Here is a 26929-nt window from a genome sequence, read left to right on the forward strand (position 1 = left end):
CAACCGACTGAGCCAGCCAGGCGCCCTAACAGAGTAACTTTTTAAAAACACAAATCTCATTGGGTCATTCTCTGCTTAAAATCCTTGAATGTCTCTCATTATCCTTGAGACAGAATCTTTGACATGCCTTCTAGCCCCCCCACCAGGATCAAGCCTTGTTGACCCCTCCATCTTTCAACTGGGGTCACTCCCTGCCACTCTCACACCCAAGCCACTCTGGGCTCCTGAACTCACCACCCTTGCTCCGTCATTATCAAGCCGTTGTCCTCCCTCCTCCCTGTGCCTGGAATGCCTTTTTCTCTTCTACAGGCTCAGATCTTAAGTAACACTTAGGGAGGGGCTTCTCCCGATGCCCCCGAGGCCAGCTTAGTTCTCCCAGCTCCCACAAACTGCATTCCATGCAGCATCCCACCCGGGATGTCTTGTTTCAAGACATCTTTGCCATACAGCCGTTTTCTCCAAGGGCAGGGGCCGTGCCTGCCCCACTGACTGTCACCAAGGCTTAGCACAGTTATTAGGTGTTCAAGAAGTATGGCTAAAAACAAAACCAAACGAGATACATTGCATTGTAGGCAGGAGTGGATCCAAGTTTTATAGAGCCTGAAGATTATACAGTGCTGAGGCCCTCTTTAAGAATAACAATATGACATTATAAACACACAATTAGTTATGAAGGTGAGACTGCATTCAAAGCAATAATAGAATAGAATTATTCAAAGAATAATAGAATAGGTGATTTGAGCTTCTTTTTTCTGAGCTTGCCTTAAGCGGGTTACCGAAACTGCTTACAGAGAAGAGCTGTGTATTTGTAACCCAGCTTCTCTACCCACCCCCCACACCATCGACACCCCACTACTCTAGTGAACCCCAATACTCACAGGGGCCCAGAAGCTTCTGAGCGTGGCCTCCAACTAATGAACAAGCCCAACTGCCCACTGAAGTGTTCCTGTCTCATGATGGCATTCTTGTTCATTTCGTGGAGACCTTGCTTATTGAAAGTGTCTTCAATTGGCTGATGAGGAAACAGAAATCATATGCGATAACGTGATTTGCAGAACTGGGAAACTGGAAATTCTCTTATTCTCACAAATGTCAATCGTCTTTCAATTGTTAACAAGTTGTTTCTCACTTTTACTCTCCCTCTATCCTTGCCTCTTTTTTTTTTGAAGGCTTATCTAATCTTTTTCAATGTACAGGTGCAAGATTGCTTCCTGAGCTAAGTCTAACATATTTCCCACTTACACAGAAGGATTTGGATTTTCAACATTTCCTACGGATGGCTTGTCATCAGGCTGCAGAACTAATGTAATGACCCCTCAGGAAGTTAAGCTTCCGACTTCTCTGTGTGTCTGCTGGGAGCGTCTCAGATGGCTCCCGGGGGGAATGTCAGGCAAAGGTCAGGCTCTGCACAGACAACAACCAAACAGGCCCCAGGGTCCAGATGAGAGCTGGCAATAACCTTATCAAGTCTTCGCTCTGAAGCCCGGTGGCCAAACAAATCTCCAAGCTATGCCAGCTTACGGTAGTGAGCATGAGTCAAATTTAAAATTATTAGAGCTATTTATAAAAATAATATCTTGTAATCGTATAACATTCGTAGTTTACAAACTTCTTTTGCATACTATGTGCCAGTCTTGCGTACGAATACGATCTCCGTTTAATTGTGAGCAGCTACCATTTACTGCGTGGAAGGCAACACTTGGTGAAATAGATACTATTACTTTCATTTTACAAAGGATGATGGGTTCTGAGGTTCTGAGAGATTTAAAAAAATCTCCTCAAGTATACCCAGTTAGTAAGTGATAATTGTAGTTATGTATCAGAAGTCCAAGCTGCTTCTCATTTTGAGATTTACTCATTTGTCATTTCAAAATGTACTGAAACAAAAGACAGATGGATGAAAGAAATTTTTAATAGAGCATCTGATGCTTCGCCTCATGTAGAGTAGGTTCGATTTTCATTTGTTGAACTAATTCAAACATGTAAAAATGAGTTCTATGCAAGCAAATAGAAAGACACACTGATAATGCTAAAACGATAAAGACAAAAAAAAAAAAAAAGATTTCCAGAAAAAAACCTCCCAAGTGAGGAATGAATAGCTGAACTTCATCAGTCAGGTCTTTCGTTTTATACGGCAGATCGTGAGTATGGAATTCTACTTGGGCAACAAGAACAGAGTTGATGTGTATTGTATGAAGTTCTAATAAAGGGAATTTGCTTGGGGTATCTGGAAGGGCTGACTCTTCCATTCATTTCAGCAGCTAGATATTTGTAACCTTGAGGGTTGATATTACCATTTTGGACAGATTTGCTGTGGTATCGGGAAGAATAATGTGAAAGGTCAGCTCCCAAAACGTGGATCTTTTCCTTGGGATGGCTCTCCACTCAGGTGCATGACAGATGTCACTTTAGAAAACTCCAAGTCCTGCAGGGAAGTGGCAGAAAAAAATTGACCCCCTGCTATGAAAAGGGGCCAGAAAGGTAAATTCAGTGTGAAAGTAGAGGAATATAGAAACTCAGGGTACCCAATAATGGTACCCAATAATCTGGTTACTGAGCTTTTTTTTTTTTGCAATTTTCTCATGAAAATCAAAGGCACTGTCTTCTCACACAGACTCGCAGTTCCTCACTGACTTTTACTTCCATGATTAGTCTGTGTTCGTGAGATTCAGAGCCTTTTGAATGTTTGCCTTCTCTCATTTTCCCCGGGCACTCGTTTCCAAATGCCACCCCCCCTCCTTGTGTTCCTTTTCACTGCACCCCCACCCCCATCCCCAGAGAATCGGAGCTAGTTTTCAAGGATGTTACAAAAGCCCCAACCCCCTGGTAACCTGATTCATGCCCTTAATAGCACAGGAAATCTTAATTTTTTGAGCTCTCCAATCTGTACGTTTCTGTATGTTTTATAAATAGCAACAACAACAACAACAACAACAACAAGAAGTGGGAAAGCTATATTACAACCAGCATGAAAGTGTCAGACGTTGGCAGAAAGGCTACGTTTGCCTGGGTTGAGAGCCAGTAAGACTGGTGAAGGCAGTGAACATGGCGCTGCCCTTGAATGCTGTGTCATCTGCTTCTAATGGTCTTATCAGCAGAGCAAAACTAATAAATCATGTGCCCCGAGCACAAGAACCAAGTGCTTTTCTCGGAGCCAGATGATTCCATTGTTTAGCTGAGCTACCTCAGTGAAGCTGTAAACATGGCATCACCTGTCAGTGAGAGGCAGGCACCTCCTGTTTTTTTAAAGCAATTTATTCAGATTAATTTATATACCATAAAATTCACTCACTGTCAGTGTGAAGCTCAGTGATTATTTTCAGTACATTCACCAAATTGTAAAGTTAGACACTTTCCGGTGCCCCACAGAGATCCCACTCAGTCAACTTTTGTTCCCACACCCAACCCCAGGCAACCACTGATCTGTTTTCTGTCTCAATATATTTGTTTTGTATATTTGACATTTTATATACATGAACTCATACAATAGTATTCTTTTGTGTCTGATTTCTTTCACCTAATGTGATGCTTTTCAGGTTCATCCATGTTGTAGCGTGTTGCTAAATAGTAAACCATGCTGTGTTTATTCGTCCACCAGTTTATGGACATTCAGATTGTTTCCGCTTTTTGGCTATTATGAACAATGCCCTCCTAATCTGAACTAAAAATGATGGGGTGGTGAGAGTTTGGGATTTGGAGTCGGGAGTTTCCTGTTGAGTCCTAGCTCTGGTATTGACTACCTCAGTTAACTGTAAGATTGCTTTCCCTATCTATAGAGTGCCGATAATTAACACATTCCCTGACCTGCTCCTCAAAACAGTTGTAAAAATCAAGTAAGATGATGTACGTGGAATGCTTTGTGAACTCTAAAACATGGGACAAATAAAAGGCATTGTTATTGATGTTGCCTTTCTAGAATGTATTAAAATAAATTAGGTGTTTCTCAAGATTCTTTCTACCTTCGTACAACAAATGATTAAACTTTCGATCAATAGGAAATATTTACCGGTTTCCTTCTACAGACTTGGGGTTCTCACCACCGTTTCCTTATTGAAGACTGTTATTTAGTAAGGTTTTAGTGTCATTCCACTTCTTTTAAATTTACTTGCACTCTAAACCTTACTTTTGATTGTCAAGTAAAAGATTTTGTTTCCTGTTGAAGAGAGGGTCTTCAGGTATCCTAGAATCACTGTAGGAAGTAAGACTCAGTAAAGTTGAAGTTCAGATTTAATCAGGGAATCCTCCAATGCACAAATTCAATTTAGCCTCTTGGGCACCTCGGGTGACTGTGAAGGGCAGAACCCTGATGGAGGGTCTGGGTGCAGAGCTGAGCCAGGTTGAGGGGCTTCCAATGAGCCAAACCTAAGAAAATGTTACCATCCTCCAGTCAAAGGTGATTAAACTTGTCGCTTCATTGAAACAACACTAAACCAATTGGGGTAACTAGACCATCAGGGGAATTCAGACATTCAGGAATATATGGAATGTTGACCGCTGAATGTCATGTCTAGGTATTTGACTTCTATAAAGCATAAAAAAAATTACTTTCCTTGAGAAGGCAGTATGGACTGTGCCTCAAACAGAAAGAACCAGATACTGGTGTCTCACACCCACTCAATCCCAAGGTAAGTACCACATTTAGCACCCTCCACACCTTCTACCTTATTCAACACTATGGGCTGCTTCCAAGAAGTTTTGTCTCCAATCCTTTGGGAGATCTGGGATGGAAGACCTCCAAGGCCGGAGAAACGGCTGTTCCCAGTTTACTGGAATCTCAAGCACAGAATGTGAGTACCCGTCAAGTGCCTCTGGTGGAATCACTGGCCAATCTGATATTAGAACTCAGGCGCTCCCAGTATCCAGATTCAAATTACTAGACTGTCCCCTTCCAAAAACAGCAAATCCCCAGACATCTCTAGCACTCCCTGAGGTTGCAAAACACAGGCCACTGAGGTCAAATAAGTACTCTTTCTACACATCTTCTCCCCCGAGGAGTCTTTCTTTCCCAACAATTGATGATCAGGGATTTACGAGTAAAAAGCGGAGAAGGGGTTCTGCGTGCTTGGGCCAATCCTCTGTTGTTTTCATTCTGTGAATTTTCTCAAAGTATTTATAGATGGTAGTGAGATGCCATACACATCGCTAACCTTATTTTTCATATTTTCACACGTAAGCATGACGAACTGCACTCATATCATGAGACCAAGGTTCCTGGCTTTTGCAGCATTGGCTCTGGCTCTCCCACTATGTAGTGATAATGCTGACAGCTCGAGTTGCACATGCTCTTACTCTAGGTTAGGTGTAGTGTTTATATACTTATCTCATGGCTTGTTCAAAATCAAGCAGCTAATAATTGGTGGAGCCTGGTTCAAAATGAGGTTTGTGGGATTACAAAGTATATATTCTTAACTCCTGCACATACGGCACTGTTAAAATCCCACACTACGACATATGTATGTATGTATCTATGTGTGTATATCATATGTGTATATGTCATATATATGTACTGTTTGTATGTAAGTATAGTTATATGCATGCAGTGTTTCATTTTGACCCACAAAAAACTTGAAGCAGCTTAGAGTTTTTACATGTCCTTAGTAATTTCTGATTTGGAAGGTGACTATACGCATGAGAGTAATGTGACTTGAAACCAAAACGTGGATCGGAATGTGGGGCAAGAGGTCAATGACGAGGCTAAAGCGTGTTCTCTGTGTCATAAAAGACCCCATTTTTTTTGTTTTGTAGTCTCCATGCTGTCTGACCTACAGATACGGATTTTTTGAAAGCCTGCATCAAAGGGAGGGTTACCTATGAATATCTGCTGTACAACATGAATGCAATCCTTCTCATGTCTTTTACGCGGTCATCCTATTGCCTAGAAACATGTCCTGTGACCAGCGAAAATGACTGAACCACATTCTTCAGCAAGCACTTGGTTTCCATGTGCTCATACAATTATTTTAAGTCAGAAATGGAAATACTCTTCAAGGATTGCCTACTGAGAAACTAAAGAAAACACACTCAAATGAGAGATCAGAGCTGCTCCTTTCCCTCCAGGCTCCCTGTAGAATACAAAACAAAATCCACAGTGACCAAAACAACCATGTACATCTTGGCAGCATGGGGCGATGTCATCAAAACTCTATCATGTCAATTCCACAGTGGTTCAACAGGCACCACTGTAGAATGTTTGGCTTCTCTTAAGCCTCAGCAGGGAGAAGCAGCTGTTGCCCTCTTCCAGATAAAGTGACATATCCTAGGAGAAACAGAGTCCTAATTAGATAGAAATTAGTTCCCCTTACCACCCAGGCCACTCAAAAACAAAAGCACAGCTAGGCAACTTCAAAACGTAAGAAAAAAAAAAAAATTGGATACAGCAATTGTGTCAGTTTCATAGAATACATCTTTCTCCTGCTGTACAAGTACCAAAAGAACCACTTGCAAAACCTATAACATATGCCATCTTTACATTCAAATATTTTGTGAATATGTTACATAAAATACACTAAAGAAGATGTCACGGCTTTCTTGTACTAGAGTTTATTTAATATCCGAAGTATTTTGAATGTATTTACACAAGAATACATTCAAGAAATGTCAGTGCTTTAGTTTACTGAATATCTGAAATATAAAGCAGGCTTACATCCCCAGTATTAGTTTTTATTGATTAAGAGCAATGCTTGCAAGTAACAATGCATTTAGTCACAACTAGGAGAAAAATAGAGGGAATCATGCAATACTATACACAAAAGATTATAGTTTGAATTAAATAAATAAATAAATTACATTTTAATTTATATAAAATATATCCCCTGGGGAATACAGGAGGTTAAAACTATAGCTCTAGTCGCACAGGGTTTTTTTTCAGGCTTATTTCTCTTTGAAAGATAACTAAAGCTAAATACAACTTGAAAAATTCACAAACCAATCAGGTATTACTATTGAAAGAATACAATAACTCCAAAGACAAACATAAATATAAGAAAAACATATTATTAAAATCTAAGAAAAACAAATCTCGATAATTACATGATTAAGGTTACATAACCAATTCAGAGACTCAAAACTATCATTTTACCATGATAGTGATGAGGTCACGGATTATTTTTGTCTGGGTCTTATACTAAAACCTACTCATTCAATATACTCAACGAATAATTATCAAACGTTCTCTGTGCTGTAGGGAATGTGTTTGGCTCTAAGAAAACGTTGGAAAACAAAACAGACATAGGCCCTCCTCTCATAGAGCTTCCAGTCTAGTGGGGCAGACAGATGTGAACAGAGGCACCTCTAATACAGCCTGCAAAGTGCTGTGCTGTGGCCCTCCATCCTACAGGAAGGATCGTCTAAGCTGAGACCTTAGGACAAGGGGTGAGAGGGGAAGAAGGAAATGAAAAGAGATTCTAGGCACAGAGAGAGAAAAAAGCAAAGACGCCAAGGCATAAGAGAGCATAGTCCATTTCTACAACAGTGGTTCCCAGACAAAGGACCTTAGGTATTTGTTGGGCCACAGTGAATTTTCACCCATCAACAAGGAAATGAAGGCAGTGTGTTAAATCTTTTAAAAGCTAAAGTCATTCAATTTTAATAATTGTGTTTAAGGCCGACTGATTTCCTGGCGTTAAAATGGCTCCCCTTTTATAAAATGACAGTGATAGTAGATGATAAATTTTTTAAAAATAGAGGACCCTATTTTTTTAATTAGCAAAATTAAAACTGCAGGTATGTAAAATCTAAAAATCTGGGAATCACTGTTCAAACAATAACCTTTTAAAAGGTGTTTAATATGGTTAAAGGAGAGGGGTAAGGGAGAAGTCAAGACATAAGACTGAGGAGGAAGGCAGGGATTTCAAACAGGAAGGGCCAGGAAGTCCTGGAACTCTAGACTTTATCCTAAAAGCAATGGGAATGATTTTAAGCAGGAGAGTGAAACTCTATTTAGATTTGTAATAGATTGTTCTGGGATGTTGTGTGTAGAATGTATGTTGGACGGAACAAGACAGCAGGAAGGCAAGGCCATTTAGATAGCACTATAGTATCCCACGAGAAAGGAGAGAATAGCTAGAATTAGGGCCAAATCAGTAAGACTGAGTAGAAGAAGATGTCTTCAAAGGACAAACTTACCAGGAATTGGTGATTTGTTATATTGGGTAAGAAAAATGGGATGGTCAAGGCTGATGTCCAGGTTTTTCCTAAGTAAACTGAGCTGATGATAATTGGGCTTTACTGCGCTAGAGGATGTAGGAAAAGAGCACTTTTGTGGAGGAATTGAGGTGCCTCTGTCTTTAAAAGTCCATTAGAATACTTGTTTACAGAGCATGAGAGAAAGAGTTGAACTTCAAATATAAATTTTCTAAGTTACTAGCATATGGTTAGTTATTAAAACTCTAGATGTGGATGACATTTCTCCCAGAAAACACAGCATAAGACCGAAACAGGGCTTAGGACATACTAACGGGTTGTCAGCAGATAAACAACACAGAAAGAAGCCAGAGACAAAGTGGCCGGCCAGGGAGGTGGGAGGAGAGCCAAGAGAGCAAGGTGTCTTGAAAGCTAAGAGAAAACCATTTTACGGAGAGAGCAGACGGCAGTGCCAGATGCTGCGGGAATCCGTTGAAAGGACTGAAGAATGCCCTTTGAAATTAGCAACAAGGCAGTTGTTAAAGACCTTGCGAAAGGCAGTGGAGGGAGCCCAAGCCAGATTATAGAGTGTGCATCTGCAGGCAGGAAGGAGCTCTTTTGTGCAGTATGGGTATAAAAGAAAGGAAAGAGCCAGCAACTGGCTGGAGATGTGGGTTTGAGAAAGTGGTTGTTTGTTTGTTTTATAAACACAGGAGAGACGTATATGGTAGGAGACACTTGATAGGGAGAAGTTGAAGACTTGTTGGAAGTGAAGATAATTAATAGAAATTCACGTACAAAATACTGACCAGCTTAAAAAAAATCACAATGTAAAGGTTTCTAAAGATGTAAAATACCGTGTCCCCGTAAGAACACATGATCATTATAAAATTGTTAATGGATTTAAATACATTTAAGAATATAAAATGATTCCAAGAAATTCTGAAGGACTCCCATTTTAAAATACTTTTGAAATCACATTTGAAAATATTATTTTTTAAATTATGGCAATTTTAGCTCTTGTCCATAGAGATCATACTCCTTAAATAATATATATCTTCGAATGGTTGGTGGTAGAGAGAGCTTCTCCATTGAGGCTGGCTGGCAGAGTCGTTGGAGACCCATAAGTCTTCGAATTTTTAACCGACACAAATGCTTTAACGAGCAAGGATTCTCTAAAATGATGGGGAAAAAACAAGCAAAAAATAAAAACAGTATCGTGGATTGACTTGTAAGTTACATTCTGGTTTAGAATAACATTAATAGTGTCATTCTAAAAGTCAGATATGTATACATTTAGCAGCTGGCGATTTTAAAAGAAATTCAAAGTGTAATTAAGCATCCCAGGCCACTGCTCCAGAATACAGTCTCCATGAAGACACTTAGCTTGTTTCAGTGTCAGGAAGACAGTCTGGCTCATAGTGGATGTTGAGCCAGGACATGTTAAATGAATGAATGGAATTGGCTTAAGAAAGCAAATGCTGCACCTGAGTGGTTCAGTCAGGTAAGCGTACAACTCTTGATTTCGGCTCAGGTCATGACCTCACTGTCGTGAGATCGAGCTCATGATGAAATGATTCCATGTATATATAATTCAATCTCAGGTTTGTTTCAGTTTCTGATACTTAAACACTTTGTTTTTTTTTTTAATCTAACATCACTTAAATATCTGATATTAGTCTTTATTTTCAACTCTTTATCTATATTACAACACTGATACATTATCCCAGCAGTATGAGCTAATGAAAGGGCAGTGGAGTACATGGTGTTAGTTGTGGGCTTTGGACGGTTGACATAGATTTAAATCCTGGCTCTGCCACTTGGTATCTGTATGACATTGAACTTGACCTCTGTGATCTCAGTATTCTCACCTGTGAAATGTGGATAACAATGGGACCTACCTCATAGTGTTGTTTGAAGATCAAATTAATTTATGTAGAGTATTAGAAAACTGCTTGGTACTTTGTAACCATTCATAATGTGAACTATCACTCAGTTCAGGAATAAAAGACATCATATTTCTATTACCTTTGTGATTACCTTCTCAAAAAATTAAAACAGTGTTTTTCAAAAACTATGAAGTCATAATTATTATTACCCAAATAGGCAAAATAAGTCCATTTAAAAAAAAAATTGCATTTTATTTTCTTCTTTAACAAAGACACCGCCTCACATATGTCTGGAGGAATCCTGACATCCAGTGGTTAACCACGCTCACAGCATTCAACTGACTTCCACTCCAGCTACGTTAATGTATGACTGAAACAACAAAACACCACCTTGGTCTTCTTCCTCCTTAGATTTCCTTTCTAAAGTCAGCAGAATTGTCATTCTTTTGTAATAAAAACACATGGACAATTAATTAGCAGTTAGAAGCGAACTCTGTTCTGCCTATGACAGGAAACACAGCAGTGTTGGAGAGACTGGTTTGAGGGAAGACAGACAAGGGTTCAAATCTTTGCTTTGTTTTCCAGGTCTTTAACCTTGGGTAATTAAGGTATTTAAGACTTTGGGGTTTTTTTTTTCCTTACAGTCTCCAAAATGTTTTAACCTCTTTATTGTAAAAATAAAATATAAGTAACTACACACATGTATAGCTTTATGAGTCATTATCATTGATTATGAGATGAATATGTTTAATCACCCCCCAGGTCGTGAATAGAATTTCCCCAGCTGCCCCATAATTTCCTCCATAACCCATTGCAATCTTCATTCATTCCTCCCCTATAAGTTACCACTATTCTGACTTTTGTGGTAATCACTTCCTTTATTTTTTATTTATTTTTTAAAGTAACCTCTGCACCCAACATGGGGCTCGAACTTACAACCCCGAGATCAAGAGTCGCACACTCCACCGACTGAGCCAGCCAGGTGCCCCCGTAATCACTTCCTTTAGAGCTTCATCATCGAAGTGTGCCATCCCTGTGCTATTGTATTGGCAATATTTTTTAAAAATTTGATATGACCTTTAAATCTCTTTTAATCCATCCTCTTCTTTCCATCCACTTCTCTTCCCTTCAATTAATCTTTTAAGAACCAAAAAGCCCAGCAGTTGCCCATAGCCTAAATTTTGCCGATTGCATTTTCATGGTGCAGCTCCATGCTTCACCTCCATTTCTGGTTCTGGCAAATTGATAGCTGGATGCAGAGACTTGAGCAGACTCAGGTTTGATCTCTTGGGAAAAACTATAGCTGGTGTTGTGTTCTTTCATCAAGGGCCACATAATAAGATAATAGGAACAGCTGATGCTCAGTGACCACATCCATTAGCTGACTGGGGGTTGCAAAATGGTGACATCTAGTTTTATCATTTCTTTTTCATTTATTATTTGGAATACTTGTATAAAGAGACGCTTTTTCTCCTCTACTTTTTGGTTACCAGTGACACAAATCACATAGGTAAGACAGAATAAATGCTTAGATCTTTTCCTTTATAAGCTTTCAAGATAATGAATTGATTTTCTTATCATCTGAAGTTGATCAATTTTTAAAATATCATACTTAAGCATATTTAATTGATTTCAACTTATTGATATAATTACCCTTTGGAAGCTTAATTGTCCCATCTTTGGCCAGTAGGAGCCTCTTCAAGTTGGCTCCTCAATTCTTTTGGCATGCTCTTGTAGGCTTTGTGGGCTCGTTTGCAATGTGGAATGACACATATCCCAGGCTTGTCTTGCACACTGCTTCCTGAGACCTGAAATCATCCATTTCTTTTTCTAGGAAATGATATTTCAAGACCACAGTCTGGGTACTGGGGATGCTCATTGCTACTCAGTCTGTCTTTATTTCTAAGCCTTTTTTTTGTAGACACACACACACACACACACACACACCCCAGGTAAAATAGCTTGAGTTCATATTGATTCTTCCAATTCAAGGTCAAGCTAAAAGATGTTTGTTTTTTTTTTTAACATATTACATCTGTATTTCCTTCCTTCCACACAAATAAACTGGTTCTCAATGATACAAAGAATAATAGAGTTAGAATAGCCCACAATCATTCACTTACTAAATGCATCTCTCATTCTCAAATAACATTAGTTCTGTTATTATGCCACCATCATATAATTTGATATCTTTAAAGAATGTTTTTGTGTAGGGGCGCCTGGCTGGCCTGGTCAGTGGAGTATGTAACTCCTTGTCTCGGGGTTAGTTCAAGCCTCACATAGGGTGTAGAGATTACTTAAAAATAAAACCTTAAAAAACTGTTTTTGTGTGTGCTCTCTCCATTTTATTTATTTCTAATGTTTATTTATTTTTGAGAGAGAGAGAGAGACAGAGACAGAGACAGAGTGTGAGTGGGTGAGGGGCAGAGGGAGTGGGAGACAAAGAATCCAAAGCAGGCTCCAGGCTCTGAGATGTCAGCCCAGAGCCCAATGCGAGGCTTGAACTCATGAACCATGAAATCATAACCTGAGCCGAAGTCGGACACTCAACTGACTGTGCCATCCAGGCACCCCTGCTCTCTCTGTTTTAAAATAGTTGTGTCATACCCACATTATCTGGCCATGCAACCCTACATATTGTATCTTCTCTCTTTTAAATAGCAGTTAGTCTTGGTATTCTGTCTAATGCTCAGTACTAGTCCTTATGTCATTACCTCTTCTCATTTTGGTTTGTCTGAAGCTCGTTTCCTAGTGGATTCTTCAGAAGGCGATCAGAGGAACAATATTACCTGACAGAATCTGATTTTTCCCCCGTAAGTCCATTGTTTTTGCCTACATGACCAAAGAATATAGTAATTTGTGGTTTTGTCTTTTCATCACAGATTTTTTTTTTGTAATATAGGTTTTTGTATTTGTTCTGTTCCCTCAAACAGGAGATTTGTTGGTTTTCCTTTTCAAGGAACCCTATTATTCCTTTCTTTACTCTTTATTGCCTGTCTTTAATATCTGTCGCTGCATTTCAAATGCTTTGGTTTATTCCTTTATTTCTATTTTATTTAAAAGTTTTTCTTCTGTTCCAACTTCTGTTTCTCTGAAGGTATTATCTGTTGCCTTATTAGTTCTTTACTTCGTACTGGTTCAGCCTTATATTTGAAATTAATTTTTAAAAAAAAGAAATTATTTTTTCTTTTTATGTCAAGTTCCTTCCTTAATTGTTATCTCATTTCTGAAGTTTTGTAATTCAGAACTTGTGTGTTCTTTTGTGTCTTATATCATTTTCCTTACACTGTTTAGCCCATTTTGAAATTAAGTTTTTAGTTTTCATCTGTCCTGAGGGTGTGCTTTTCTAGTGTGCTTTCTTGTCTGTGAGGATATTAGTCTGTTCCTCTTCCTATTTTTTCTTATAATAAATTTATATGAAACTTGACTGTGATAATTTTCTGTTGCTCATTTTGACATGACATTAGTTTTCCTGAAGTTTTAGAAGGATGCTTGGCCTAAGGTAGCTCTTCTGGCTTTACAGAACTCCCTATTCTGTTGTCTTCTTGCAATGATCTAAAATAGTGGCTTGCTCCTGAGGTTTCTTGGTTCTGTTTGCTGCCCCTCCTTTTGTCTGGAGTTTCTCATGGCTCTGTCCTGCTTGATTTTGATTTTATTCCCAATGTGGGCTGTGGTTCAGAAAGGGAGACTTAACAGGTCAGTTTCAAGAATTTATAGGGTCCAGGGGGGCCTGGCTGGCTCAGTTGGTGGGGCATGTAACTCTTGATCTTGGGATCATGAGTTCAAGCCCCATGTAGGGCATAGAGCTTATAAAATAAATAAAATAAAATAAAATAAAATAAAATAAAATAAAATAAAATAAAATAAAAATAAAAATAAAATATTGGTTTCCAAACATTAATGAGCTTCAGAATTACTTAACATGTAAAAAAGAAAAAAGAATTTGTACGGTCCAAACTGTTTTGTAATTGCCCTTAGTCTTAGTTCGTATTTATAATATGACACACTTTTATTATAAACTAAACTTTAACCTAGAGAATACAAAATAGCCAGCCTATAAGGCAAACTTTTGATAGGAATTTGTCAATAAAGACCTGAGAGAGAGCATATCAAAAAGGCTAACTCTAATTCATTCCATTCATCCATTTACTTGGTATTTATTATTTACTACTCACTAGGTATCATGCTAAGTCTTGAGAATACAAAAACAAACAAAACAGATGCCTGCCCACATGGAGATGAGTCTATGTATCTTATAGTCTTATAGAAGTTTTTTTTTAATATGTTTGTCAAATGTTAATATAGTTATACTATTACTCATTATACAATTAAAGATTTGGAAACTGTTAGGAAAAGCCAATACTTAGCATCCTTATCAGAGGAAGTATTAAGGATGATTTTTAAACACCTGGATAATTCTGAAAACAAAGTAGCACAGAAAAAGTATCAAATATGACATTAAGAAACTTCCCCTGTATACATTCTTCATAAAAAAAATTATAGGCAAAACTTTTTTTTTTTTTTTTTTTACCTAGTATTTGACGGATTTCTGGCCATTCTCTCTGTACTTGTAGTGCAGACTTCAGTTTAGCACACAGAGGGATATAATCCATGTAATCAATTAATACACGAATAACGCTGCCTACCAAGTGTTTCATCCAAGGAACTGTAATAAACTCACAGAACTGAGAGAATTGATAAAATTTAATTTAGTAGTACATTTAATATACTATATACATAAGCACTCAATTTTGCTATGAAAAATTACTATTGTCTTCTTATGGAAAATACAAGTAGCCTCCTTGTAATGAACAAAAAAGAAAAAGAAATTGTTTACTTGCACCTAGGAAACTATGAGCCCTGAAGCTATGTGCATGACTTTGATGTGATTGCAGTCAAGAGCATGGAAGAATCAGGTGGCTTTCCATGATTCTTCTCTCCATGTTTCCATCTCCCATATTCGACCACATACACATAAATTATTAATTGCATACATTTCCATTTTCGTCTACATTCAGTTTCCAATTCAAGAAAAATAATTAATCTTTTTTGACTAGTTTTATGCTTATCTTCCCATATTATTGCCAAAAAAAATTCAAGAATAAGAAAAATACAAGAGTGGATTTTTCTTTTCTTGTGATATCCCTAAGTGAGCAAAAGTTAGGATGATGACCCAGTAGGAAGAAGAAAAGGATGTAACTCACCGGGTTATCTTTTATTACACAAGATGTCCACCCCGGTAGTACCTCTTCTTCTATCTCTGACCACACAAATGAATTTCCAAAGATGTTCCCATGCATGCAGTCAAAGCACATCTCCACTTGATAGCCATTATTCAGCAACAGCCTCAGCATTACCTCGTCATTTAGGGCATATTGAATGGCACTGGGGAAACGTGTGTCGTTCACACGCATAAAATAACAATTGACGTTAGCTCCGTGGGAGAGAAGCAGCCGGACAATTTCATGGTTATTGGCCCTCACTGCCACGAGTAGACAGTTGAGGGGATCTAGGTTTGGGTCTGCACCTGCAGCCAGAAGGACTTCTGTGCACTGGATATCATTGTTAGAAACGGCAAAATAGAGCGCAGTCTTCCGCTCGTCATCATAGCTCTCGGAAATGTGGTCAGCAAGCAGGGTATTGACATCAAAGCCACTTTCAATAAGCAGCTCTAGGCACTGTGCATTTTGTCCATCTGCTGCTGAGTGAATTGGTGTTAGCCCACTTTTCTGGATTGCATTTTTGGATGTTATTGGGATAAGATACTTCAGCGCACTAAAAAAAAAAAGTCAAATATCCACATGGCATGAAGAAAACGAAGAATTTCAATAAACCAGATTCCTCACTAGACAAGTGAATGCAGCCTGTTTAACTTCTTTTACTTTCTCTAGATAACCTCATACAAAACATTTAACATTTAACCTTTGCCCACTGGCTTACTGCTTAGTTTAGTGTAATTCAGTTTTGTTTTTAGTTTCCCATTCTAAATATTCCTGGGCAACATGCTCAATGTCCTATGTTTGGTCCTAGAGTTGTGGTTCCTTAGGAACCCTCTCCATCTTCCAATTCTCTTTGGAACAACATAATATTTATAAACAACCAAAGCTATTTAATGAAAAAAATATAAAAGGTTAGCTCATCTGACCCCATAGAAGAACACTTCATAATCTTGACCATGAGAATTATGGAGTCATAGGACGTGACCTTGAACATTGCTTAGTCCAACCCCTCATTTAACGGAAGAGCAACAGGAAGTCTGGAGAGGTGAAATGACTTGTCCAAGGTCACACAGCTGGATGTGGAGCAAGGACTAGAGTCCAGGCCTTTTGAATTCTCATTTGTTACTTCTCTCTCACTGCTTCCTGAGCAGTCTATGCTTCAGTAGTGGCCACGCACATCCTGCCTCCCTCCATATAGCTTGCAATTGAATTAATAGCCACAAAAAAAAGAGTCTTTATTAGTCCATCACCCTTTATCAGTCCAATGGGGATAACTCGCCACAGCTTAGGTTTCTAAGAACCTGTGATAAACAGTTGTGAATTTCACACTTGCCTGAACAACTAGACACACATGAGAGCCACAGCAAGGATAACTTGATCTCTTGTGCCTAATTCAGAGCTACCATGTGTGAATTTATGAACACTGGGAGTAAATCCAGGTAACTTTAACAACATGTCACTTAGCGTCAATTATGTGTCATTGGCCACTTAGCCAATGTGGCCACTGAATGCGCTAAAGCCTAATGATTTCAAAGTTTTTGAACTTATAAAATATATTTAATCTCCTAAAGCCATCCTCTTATGGTGGGTGGTTTAATATAGTGATTGTAGATTTCTATTGATGTGTTGATTGTGGCACATTTTGTGATTTAAAAATCTATCCGACCTTCCCCCCCACCCCAAGAATAAAGAAATCTGAACTTATGGTGAAACTTCTCTATTCAAGGATAAATTTGACATTATATCATAGTACCTGTAGGTATTAATAAAAATTAGAGTAATACTGGTGGCATTGTCACAAAGTCCTTTGTCAAAGGCAAAAGTTTTAGAAACCATGTAGCTTTTTGTTAAACACATTGAAAAACAAAACAAAACAGAAAGGCATATTTAAGTGGTTTGTGCAGAATTCTCAGTTATAACTTACTTCCTTCTAAAAGAAAAATTTTTGATTATAAAAGTGGTATAAGTTGAATGTGGAAATTCTAGAAAAGTACCAGAATATAAAAAGAAAGGGAAAAATCAAACAAATATTTATGTACCCAAAACTTGTGAACAGTGTGTCTTTTTCTTTTCAGATTTTGGGAGGTATTAAATAGATAAGACTTGAGATTCTACTGTACATACAATTTTGTATATTTCAACTTAAAATGATCCTCTTATGATTTATTACTCACAGATAATGTCCCTCATAGGCAGCTCGGTGTATTGGAAGATGCCCTGCTCTGTTGGGTACATTTCCACTTCCTCCATATTCCAGCAGGAGGGAAATGCAGTCAGGATTGCCCCCTCCTGCTGCCTCAAACAATACTGAAGCCCCATCATCCGCCAAAGCAAACACATCACCACCTGGCAATATAAAACATATGGCAGAATGATAACTGGAGTTATCTTGAAATTGTCATGACAGTCGCCTTAATAATAACCTGCTGTTTTCCTTTCTGGCTAGGACTTAAAATTAAAAGTATAAGATTAAGAACAGCTGTGTTCTCAGTATTTTCAATAAACAATTATGCATGCGTGTTTCATTTTATTAGAAAATCTTTGCATGAGAAATCAAGAAGTCAATTTACAAGGTAGACAAGTGCTCCCAAGAAAAGGAGTAGTTAGCCTTTCAAATTTAAAGGCAATGTTAACACTCTATTCCATTTCAACAACTGCCCTCTATGTGCTGTGTGTGACCCAGCAGAAGATCCTAAAATGAAAAAATAAGAATACCTTAAGGAGCTCAGAAGAGAAATGAGACAAAATATTATCAAAGAACACAAACCGCATAACATTCGGACTAGGAGTCCGAAGTGACATTAGGACTAGGAGTCATGATGTGGGAGAAAGAAGTGTTTGAATTCTGGCTCCGCTGTAGACTGAGAGAGTCTGGGGCAAGCTACTTACTTCTACGAATATCTGTCTCCTCCTCTGTAAAATATCGCTTATTTCATAGGGTTCATACGATAATTAAATGAGGTTGTGTTGTTGGGAGGGGGGCTCAAAAATGTTAGTTTTTTCTCCATAGAGGATCCTTGGGGGAGCATATGGCCCTAGCCTTTATTTACAAAGGAGGAAACTGAGGACCAGAAGTTTTAGTAAGGGTAGGAGGATTCGTAGGTCATGATGTATAGGGAGTAATTAAGTTGTGGAAGAGGGGATTTCAAGAGGTTTCTCGAGGAGCTGGGTACAAAAGCCTGAGGCCCAGTTACATTCAGGAGAGAAAGGGGAGGCAATGAGGAATGGAGAAAAGGAAATTGAGGGACAGGAGAAACAGCAAGAATGTGCAATTCCTTTTCAGATACCTCTGTGGATTAGGTGTTCCAACACATCACAGTGACCATACTCAGCAGCAACACCTAACGGCGTGACTCCAAATCCGTCTCTCAAGTGGACATTGCCTCCGTGGTTTAGTAGCAGCGCTATGATATCCTTGCGGCCTTGTTTGGCCGCTTCATGCATTGCTGACCATCGCTTGATGCAGGGCTGGTCAAGGCTGGCATTGTGTTTAAGCAGAGTGAACACCATGTCGTAGGAGCCCTTTTTTACAGCTGGAGGATGATTTCAAAAAGAACGTCAACAGTAGGCATATTGGCATGGATACTTTAGATGGTATGAAACGTTATTAAATTTATTTTTTAATTTTTAAAAATGTTTATTTACTTTTGAGAGAGAGAGAGAGAACAAGCAGGGGAGGGGCAGAGAGAGAGGGAGAAAGACGATCCAAAAAGGGCTCTGTGCTGACAGCAAACAGCACGATGCTGGGCTCGAACTCCCCAACCATGAGATCATAACCTGAGCCAAAGTCGGATGCTTAACTGAGTGAGCCACCCAAGTGCCCCTAACTACTAAATTTAATGCCAAAATAGATATTACCTATTCCTTCTTCTTCTATAAGAAAATATTGTAGTTTTCATACTCCTTCTATTTCTCACACCCAAGATGATGTCTTTTCAAGACCCTGGTCTGAGGAGGATAAGACTTTCATGGAAATCATGCGCATCTCTAAAATAGGATGTTATGTATACTCTTTCTAAACTTTAGAAAATGAAAATAAGTGAAATGAAAATAACATCCTCTGTTGGGTTGTATAAATTAAATAATGTATGGAAATGCTTAGTATATACTAGGAGCTCAATAAATTATAACTATTATTATTAATATAATTTCATCACTTCTAGGATTCTGGAGCCACATGTGTGAATAATGTTTATCAAGTCCCCTCATCACCCCCCAGAAACATTTTTTTTCCTCCACCAAAGATAGCAGCACGTATTAAATGAACTTCTCTTTCCTGTGGTCTTAATGGGAGGTTAGCAACGAGAAGGTCTAGAATCCAGGTAGGTCCAATGTTCTAAATAGGTGAAGTCTATGATAGCTAATGTACTGCAGTGTAGGGGATTCACTAAATTGTATGTCGCTCTCCCCCTCTGCTTGTTTCTAATAGATGAAATTACAGGTAAAATTTCCCCCAACTCGGCTTTGGATTATTTAAGAGATTGTCCCAATTTAGGTATAAATAATTCTGGAAGACGTAATGTCTCTTATCAGTAAGTCAAATCTTAGTAAGAAACAGAGAAGGACGAGTGCTACTCCCTGCAAATGGAGGTAAATACAATTACATTAACTCACTCATTTGTTCATTCATTCATTCATTCATTCATTCAGTTGATATGCTCTGGCTATATGAGAGGCACTGCCGGATCCTGTGGACAACGGGGAAAAGATGGACTTGGTTCTCACTCATGCAATTGACAATTTAGGGAAGAAGCCTATATTGTCTTCCATTTGAAGAGAGACTCAAAGTCCAGGTCTTTGCTGGGAAATACAGGACGAGATGGGGGTGGGGGGCACATAGAACATCTTGGGGAGCAAGGGGGCAGAATACAGAAAGCATCTCAGGCCAAAGCAAGGGAAAGGGCCCTCAAAGGCATGACAAGAGGATGAAGACTTAATTTGGAGGCAGGCAAGCCATCACTGTGGTGAGATTTCAGTTTTTCTCCTGCTCACTAGAGTCTGTTGACAAATGCCTTTCTCTGAATCACCCACCTGCCGCTGGCAGCTCTAATTATAGTGAATTACCTCATCCTAGCTGGTGTCATTGCAGAGAAAACATCAATAAGTTAAATGAACTAAGAGGTATGTGTCCTCATTTATCTTCTTGCTCCTGTTACATTTTTTTCTAGAAAAAAAATGAATTCAAATAATGAATCTCTTCCATTGCGATCTGTTTTCCTTTTGTCTGACCCAGAAAACATGTTGATTATAGATATTAGTCTTTTTTCATGAAAATATCATAGACAGGCCATATTCAGCTTAAAATAATTTAAAAAATAAAACTTTACTTGCAGTTTAACTGTTTTGGAACTAATAATTTATTTTATTTTGAATAGGAATAATAATGGAAGTCATGGGAACACCTCCCAAACTAACCCATGAAGACATTCTTAACCAATAAATGGCTGAAATAATGAAAACTAATAAGGCACAGTATTTGTCTAACACAACTAAGTAAAATAAAGCTTAAGATAACTTATATAGCAAAAAATATACATATATCTTCAACAATAATGCTTAAAGAAACAAACTTCAGTTGAAAAGTTAGGGAATTAGAGACTTGCATAGATTATAGGCACATTTAAACACTTTATAGTTTGCTGGCACTATTCCTTTTAACCTTAAATTTCTGTAATTTTCTCTTTTTTATGTTTATTTATTTATTTTGAGAGAGAGAGAGAGAGCGTGCACGCATGGAGAGAGTCAGAGAAAGAGAGGGAGAGAGAGAGAATCCCAGGTAGGCTCCCAGCTGTCAGTGCAGAGCCCGACGCGGGGCTTGAACTCACAAACTGTGAGATCATGACCTGAGCAAGAACTAAGAGTCAGATGATTAACCAACTGAGCCACCCAGGTGCCCAAATTTCTGTCATTTTCTTTCTTTTTCTTGATATGCATGTTTTGCTCATGTAATTTTTTTTATTATCAGCAGTGATTTATCTTGTGACTCCTAAGACATACAAATTAGAGAAGAGATATTTTTCTGAGGCTTCTTGACAAGGATGGGCAGACTGAAAGAGGAGATGGAGTGAAGAGGATGCTTATTGATTTGTGAGAAAGACAGTGTCTGAAATAAAATTAACTGAGCTGTAAATGACATGAGGATGTGGGACAAGAAGGGCAGCAGAACTGAGATGTTGTGCCCCATGGTTCCCCGGGCTTCCTCTATCCCCTGGACCCTGCTGGCCAGGACAATCTCGTGGCTATCCAACTAGAGAAAGGTGACACCAACTTCAGAGGAGTGGGCAAAGAAGGAGTGTGAGCACAAAATACCCTCATTAAGTGTCAGATGATCACAAATTAGATATCTAAACCTCAGCAAGTAACCATGTGATGGACTGTAAGACATCAAAGTACCACAAGTAAGGGCCCGATGGCTGATAGCAAAGAAGGGCCCTGGAGAGACCTAAAGTGATTTTTTTTTTGCCATCTAAGCATATTCTGTAATAAAGACAAAGACAATGCCATCAGGCTAAGAAAACTAAAAATGACATTACACATAAAAATAAAAAGAACAACATATTTTTCTCTTATCTCTCCCTTTGTAAGTTAATGGACTATGAGTAGCAAATTTCAAAGTAGCCTACAGAGTCAAAAAGAAAACTGGGAAGGTGCCACAGATGATCCGTTTTCCTATAGAACCTAAAAATACTTGACATGGGTTCCACCAAGAAGGTCCTGGGAGAAGGTAACCCAAGAAAAAAATTTTTCCCCAGGTATGTGGATGATGGGGACATAAATGAACACCTTCAGAAAAGTTCCTTCCTGAGACTTTTGTCTTCTCTTTGAAATTACCATTTAGCTTTTAAAATTTTTTTTAAATGTTTATTCATTTTTGAGAGACAGAGTGCAAGTGGGGGAGGGGCAGAGAGAGAGGGGGACACAGTATCTGAAGCCAACTCCAGGCTCTGAGCTATAAGCACAGAGCTGGCATGGGGCTCAAACCAATGAACCATGAGATCATGACCTGAACTGAAGGTGGACGGACGCTCAACCGACTGAGCCACCCAGGCGCCCCTTACCATTTAGCTTTTAACATTATTTCCGAATGTTAATTCTATTTTGACTCTGATAACATAATGATCAACTGCCTTTCCCATACTTCAGATATTTCTGGAGTAGAGAAACTAACACATGCAACTTTGAAATATATATAAATACTGAATGCTCTGTTGTAAGCATTAAAAGCAAAGAGAAATCAAATGAGGGATAATCATGACTTAGTTGTGCTTTATATAAGTGAATTGAGGATAGCAAGTAGAGAATAATTCTACATTTGCAAAATAAGGCAGTATACAAACTCTGGAAAGGTGTGTGCTTTTTTTTTTTTCAGAAATTAAAGATCTACAGATATTTATAGAATTATTTATAGCAACAACAACACATACATGGATGTCATTGCAAATACCCCATGGCAAGTGCCTTTAAAAATAATACAGATCACATTAATAGTGGTGATGTAACCATAGGTGAATATGCCATTTCATATGTATAGAACCTGCCCAGGATGAGAGTTTTGGTTTACTTCTAAAAAGCATCAGTTATTGTAACAAATTCCACAACTCTACATGACAGGAAATGTTATCTCTGGTCATTTGTAGTTAATCCCATCTCACTTTTACAAACAGACTTGCCAATTTTTATTGGTCAACAGAAATAGCAGGATGCACAGACTGAGAAGAAACTGACAAATGACAGCTTTAGGTTTACCATCATTCCTTGTGTCATAGTTGTGAACCCCTTCATAGGTGCCCACTGCTGCATCTATGTGATCAGAATCTGCTGACGCTTCATTGTTCTGATGTGGACCTTCAATCTCTCTTTCCAACCCTCTTTCTGCTTCTTTCTTCTTGCTATCTGCTGCACATGCAACCTTACTTACAACTGACCACCACCTAGAGAATATTCCTTTAGAACTGGCACTGCTCAGGGCACCTGGGTGGCTCAGTTGGTTGAGTGTCCGACTTTGGCTCAGGTCATGATCTCATGGTTCCTGAGTTTGAGCCCCGTATGGGGCTCTGTGCTGACAGCCCAGAGCCTGTAGCCTGCTTTGGATTCTGTGTCTTCCTGTCTGCCCCTCTCCCGCTCACGTTCTGTCTCTCTCAAAAATCAATACACATTAAAAAAAAAAAAAAAAAAGAACTGGCACTTCTGGCTTCACAAAACTCCAGGATTGGATCCAGCACTTAGTTGGTGCTGAAGGATCTTTCACATTGGACCTCTTTGTAGGATTAAAAAAACAAAATCATAAGGCAGATGAGATGGGTGTTAGGGGAGGAGCTCAGGGAAGAGAAGGAGATGAGGTCACATAACTTCAATACATAGTGGTTTACAATAAATACTTATTAAATATTCATCAAACTATGAAAGTTCTAGAAAAGAAGATCATTTACCAATCAGAAGTGGCGTCTCTCCTTTGTCGTTTTTGGTGTTTGGCCACACTCCCTTTTCTAGTAAAGTTCTTACATTTTCCACCAGACCAGCTTTGACTGCCAAAGTCAAGGGTGTTTCTCCTTCAGAGGTCTTGAACTCCCAGAGTGTCTGGTAGGATGCTGAGATATGAAAGTATTGTATAAAGTTAAAAATCTTAAAGGATATTACAAAGATCAGAGTAATTCAACATTACATACTTTGGATTAGACAAAGTCAACTGATGACAAGGAAAGATTAAAAGATGTGATTCAAGTTTATCAAATGATGGTGAGTATACATAGATGAGCATGTACTCGACAGCTAGAAAACCAACATCTGTGTTCCAAGGTTGTTTTTATTTTTTTAGTGGATTGTATATTCTTTTTTTTTTATTTTTTTATTTTATTTATTTTTTTTTTCCAACGTTTATTTATTTTTGGGACAGAGAGAGACAGAGCATGAACGGGGGAGGGGCAGAGAGAGAGGGAGACACAGAATCGGAAACAGGCTCCAGGCTCCGAGCCATCAGCCCTGAGCCCGACGCGGGGCTCGAACTCACGGACCGCGAGATCGTGACCTGGCTGAAGTCGGACGCTTAACCGACTGCGCCACCCAGGCGCCCCTATTCTTTTTTTTTTTTAAATATAAATTGTAAAATAACTCCCTGGTCCTTTGTATTATTATTTAAATTGCACCTGAAACTGATTTTTGTCAAATAAAATCTGTGAATGTCAGAATGAGAATGTATCTGAATACTGTCAGAAAATGTTAGAAAAGAAATACCATGTTTATCATCACCTTCTACATCTATTTGTCTCTCCGTTGAGCTATCTATTTTCTTCTGGCTGGCTGGCTGGATAGTCAATTATCAAGCAGCAAGGATTGCCTCCTAGAGCACAGAACGAGGGAGCACCCTTGAGGGTTGAAAGACAGGGCACTTACAAGACATTTAAAAAGTTGCTGAGGGGTGCCCGGATGGCTCAGTTGGTTCAGCACCTGACTTTGGCTCAGGTCATGATCTCACAGTTTGTGAACTGGAGCCCTGCTGTACTGACAGCTCAGAGCCTAGAGTCTGCTTTGGATTCTGTGTCTCGCTCTCTCTCTTCCCCTCCCCTGCTCGTGCTCGCTCTCTCTCTCTCTCTCTCTCTCAAAGAAATAAACATTAAAAGAATAATAATAAAATAAATTTGCCTAGATGTGACAAATATTATGTTAGAACATCAAAATTATTAATACTTAACCCTCTGTCAATTCACTTAACCGTGAAGTTGATTCACTGTGATACTGATTCATGTTTCCACCATGAAAAAATTAATGCAATATAAGTACAAAATATTGTAAATATACTTGTGCATGATAATGATCTTTTGAAAACTGTTAACTCAAGACATAGTTCAAGATGAAAAATTAAATGCTGACTCCCAAAAGCAAAATGTTTTATATTTAGATCAATTAATTCATGATATATACAAGCTTTTATTACTTTTAGGTTACAACCACATCTTTGTGCCAACTTTATCACATTCATAGAAGGATTCAAAGGGCGAAAACAGAAGCTCACAAAATGTGTTGGTTCTTAATTCTGAGTGTAAAACATGGGTATTCTCTTTCCCATGTACAAAATTATCTTTTACTCTGCTCTTTCTTTTTGCTTTTTATGTTATGGGAAGTTATGGGATCACTCATAACTTCTTTTGCTTCTGTTGGGTCAAAGAGATTTTATGTTCTCTTACCATCCAGAACAACTTCAAGTATTTGTTGAATGGGTTGAACCACAGCTTCATGCAATGGAAACCATCCTTTTTCATCAGCTTCATCCAATGCATGTTTATACTTCACATATTCCTGGAGCTCAAGAATGTGACCTAAATTAAACATACCGGCTGGTAACAAATCTCTGTCTTGGCAACGTGAATTCTTCAACCTGCCCCATTCTAGGCAATACACCCATTTTACCTTGTTTTATGGCTTCCACAAGTTTTCTGTTTTGATCACTCAGTGGTACAAACCTACCAGAGAAAGAAAAATAAGCCATATTTATCCTAGTGGTGTACTTCAAAAAACCCAAACGTTTAACTTATATTGAGTTTTTGTACATGATTTTAATTATCACGATCTACAGGAAATGCACACAACTGATTTTATCTACTGTATTAGTACCATGCTCTAACCAACTGAGATAACCAGCTAACTTAAGTGTGTCTCCTTTAAAAACGTAAATGCTCAGGAATCAGGAACAGTATATTTGTGATACACCAGACCTAGGCACATTAGTACAGATGACAAAATACAAGATTATAACACTGTCTCTGTAATGAGTTCTAAGCAATGATAAAGAATTAAACAGTTGTAGTCGGGGTCAGGAGAGCTAGTTTCGGGTTTTGTGATTTAGTGTCTCTGTGTAGTGGTTTCTTTATCTCTAAAATGATGGGATTACATAGGAAGATCTCTAAGGCTTTTTCCAACTTTAAAAATTCTATGCTCAGTAAATGGTGCTTTGAACTTAATAATTGCTAATTAATAATTGCTAAATTGGGAGCTTATGATCCAACACTGCATGTTAGAGTCTTTAATCAATGGATCTGCAAGTGAAAAGAGGTTGAGCGTTTTACTGAACAAATTCCAGTCATTGGCCCAACCCTCACGGCAGTTCTCTGGTGTGTGTTTATTCTAAGGAAACAAGGTATTTCATAACAAATTGATTCAACTCTTTTAAGCAGAAACATCTGTTAGCATTTTACGGTTGTTAAAGCCTTCTTGGGAATTCTGTTGGGCATAAGGGAAAAATGAAAGAGACCCAGTTTAAAGGTACCATGTCCATTTTTAAGAAGCTCATAAGCAATAATTTTATAGAACTGAATTTATTCAAAAGCACTACTAGGGGTGTCTGGGTGGCTCGGTGGGTTAAGCGTCCAATTTCAGCTCAGGTCATGATCTCATGGTTCGTGGGCTCGAGCCCCATGTAGGGCTCTGTGCTGACAGCTCAGAGCCTGGAGCCTGCTTCGGATTCTGTGTCTCCCTCTGTCTCTGCCCCTTCCCTGCTCGTGCTCTGTGTCTTTCTCTCTCAAAAAATAAATAAACATTAAAAAAAATGAAAGCACTACTAAATTTCAGAATACAGGATTCTAAGTACTATAAAAAAACGTAAAGTTTATTTTCATCAGAAGTGCCATGTGTGTTGTTCAAGACAGAAATCTACTTTTTCAGTTTCAGACTCTATAACTCCTTCCTGCTAACATAAACATCAATTTT

The 26929-nt window shown here is 38.5% G+C and overlaps 1 protein-coding gene across 6 annotated transcripts in view; it reads right to left on the reverse strand.

Moving 5' to 3' along the window:
- Positions 1–6884: 6884 nt before the first annotated feature.
- The window catches only part of ASB15 (ankyrin repeat and SOCS box containing 15), a 58480-nt gene continuing 38435 nt past the window's right edge, over positions 6885–26929 (reverse strand). For 4 of the 6 annotated variants that reach the window (XM_086691149.1, XM_086691150.1, XM_086691148.1 and 1 more), the window contains 8 exons: positions 25634–25686; positions 25411–25542; positions 23659–23817; positions 18517–18762; positions 17404–17575; positions 15215–15785; positions 14542–14695; positions 6885–9296 (listed from right to left, as the gene is read on the reverse strand). In XM_086691149.1, the coding sequence (XP_086547275.1) occupies positions 9124–9296; positions 14542–14695; positions 15215–15785; positions 17404–17575; positions 18517–18762; positions 23659–23817; positions 25411–25542; positions 25634–25686 (1660 nt within the window). In that variant the 3' untranslated portion in view covers positions 6885–9123. Of the gene's footprint in view, positions 9297–11663; positions 11819–14541; positions 14696–15214; positions 15786–17403; positions 17576–18516; positions 18763–23658; positions 23818–25410; positions 25543–25633; positions 25687–26929 lie in introns of all 6 variants that reach the window. The other 2 variants (XM_086691151.1, XM_086691153.1) reach the window with 2 other exon arrangements.

This window comes from Puma concolor, chromosome A2 (genome assembly GCF_028749965.1).
Source record: "Puma concolor isolate L17-30 chromosome A2, mPumCon1.1.hap2, whole genome shotgun sequence".
Lineage (NCBI taxonomy): Eukaryota > Metazoa > Chordata > Mammalia > Carnivora > Felidae > Puma > Puma concolor.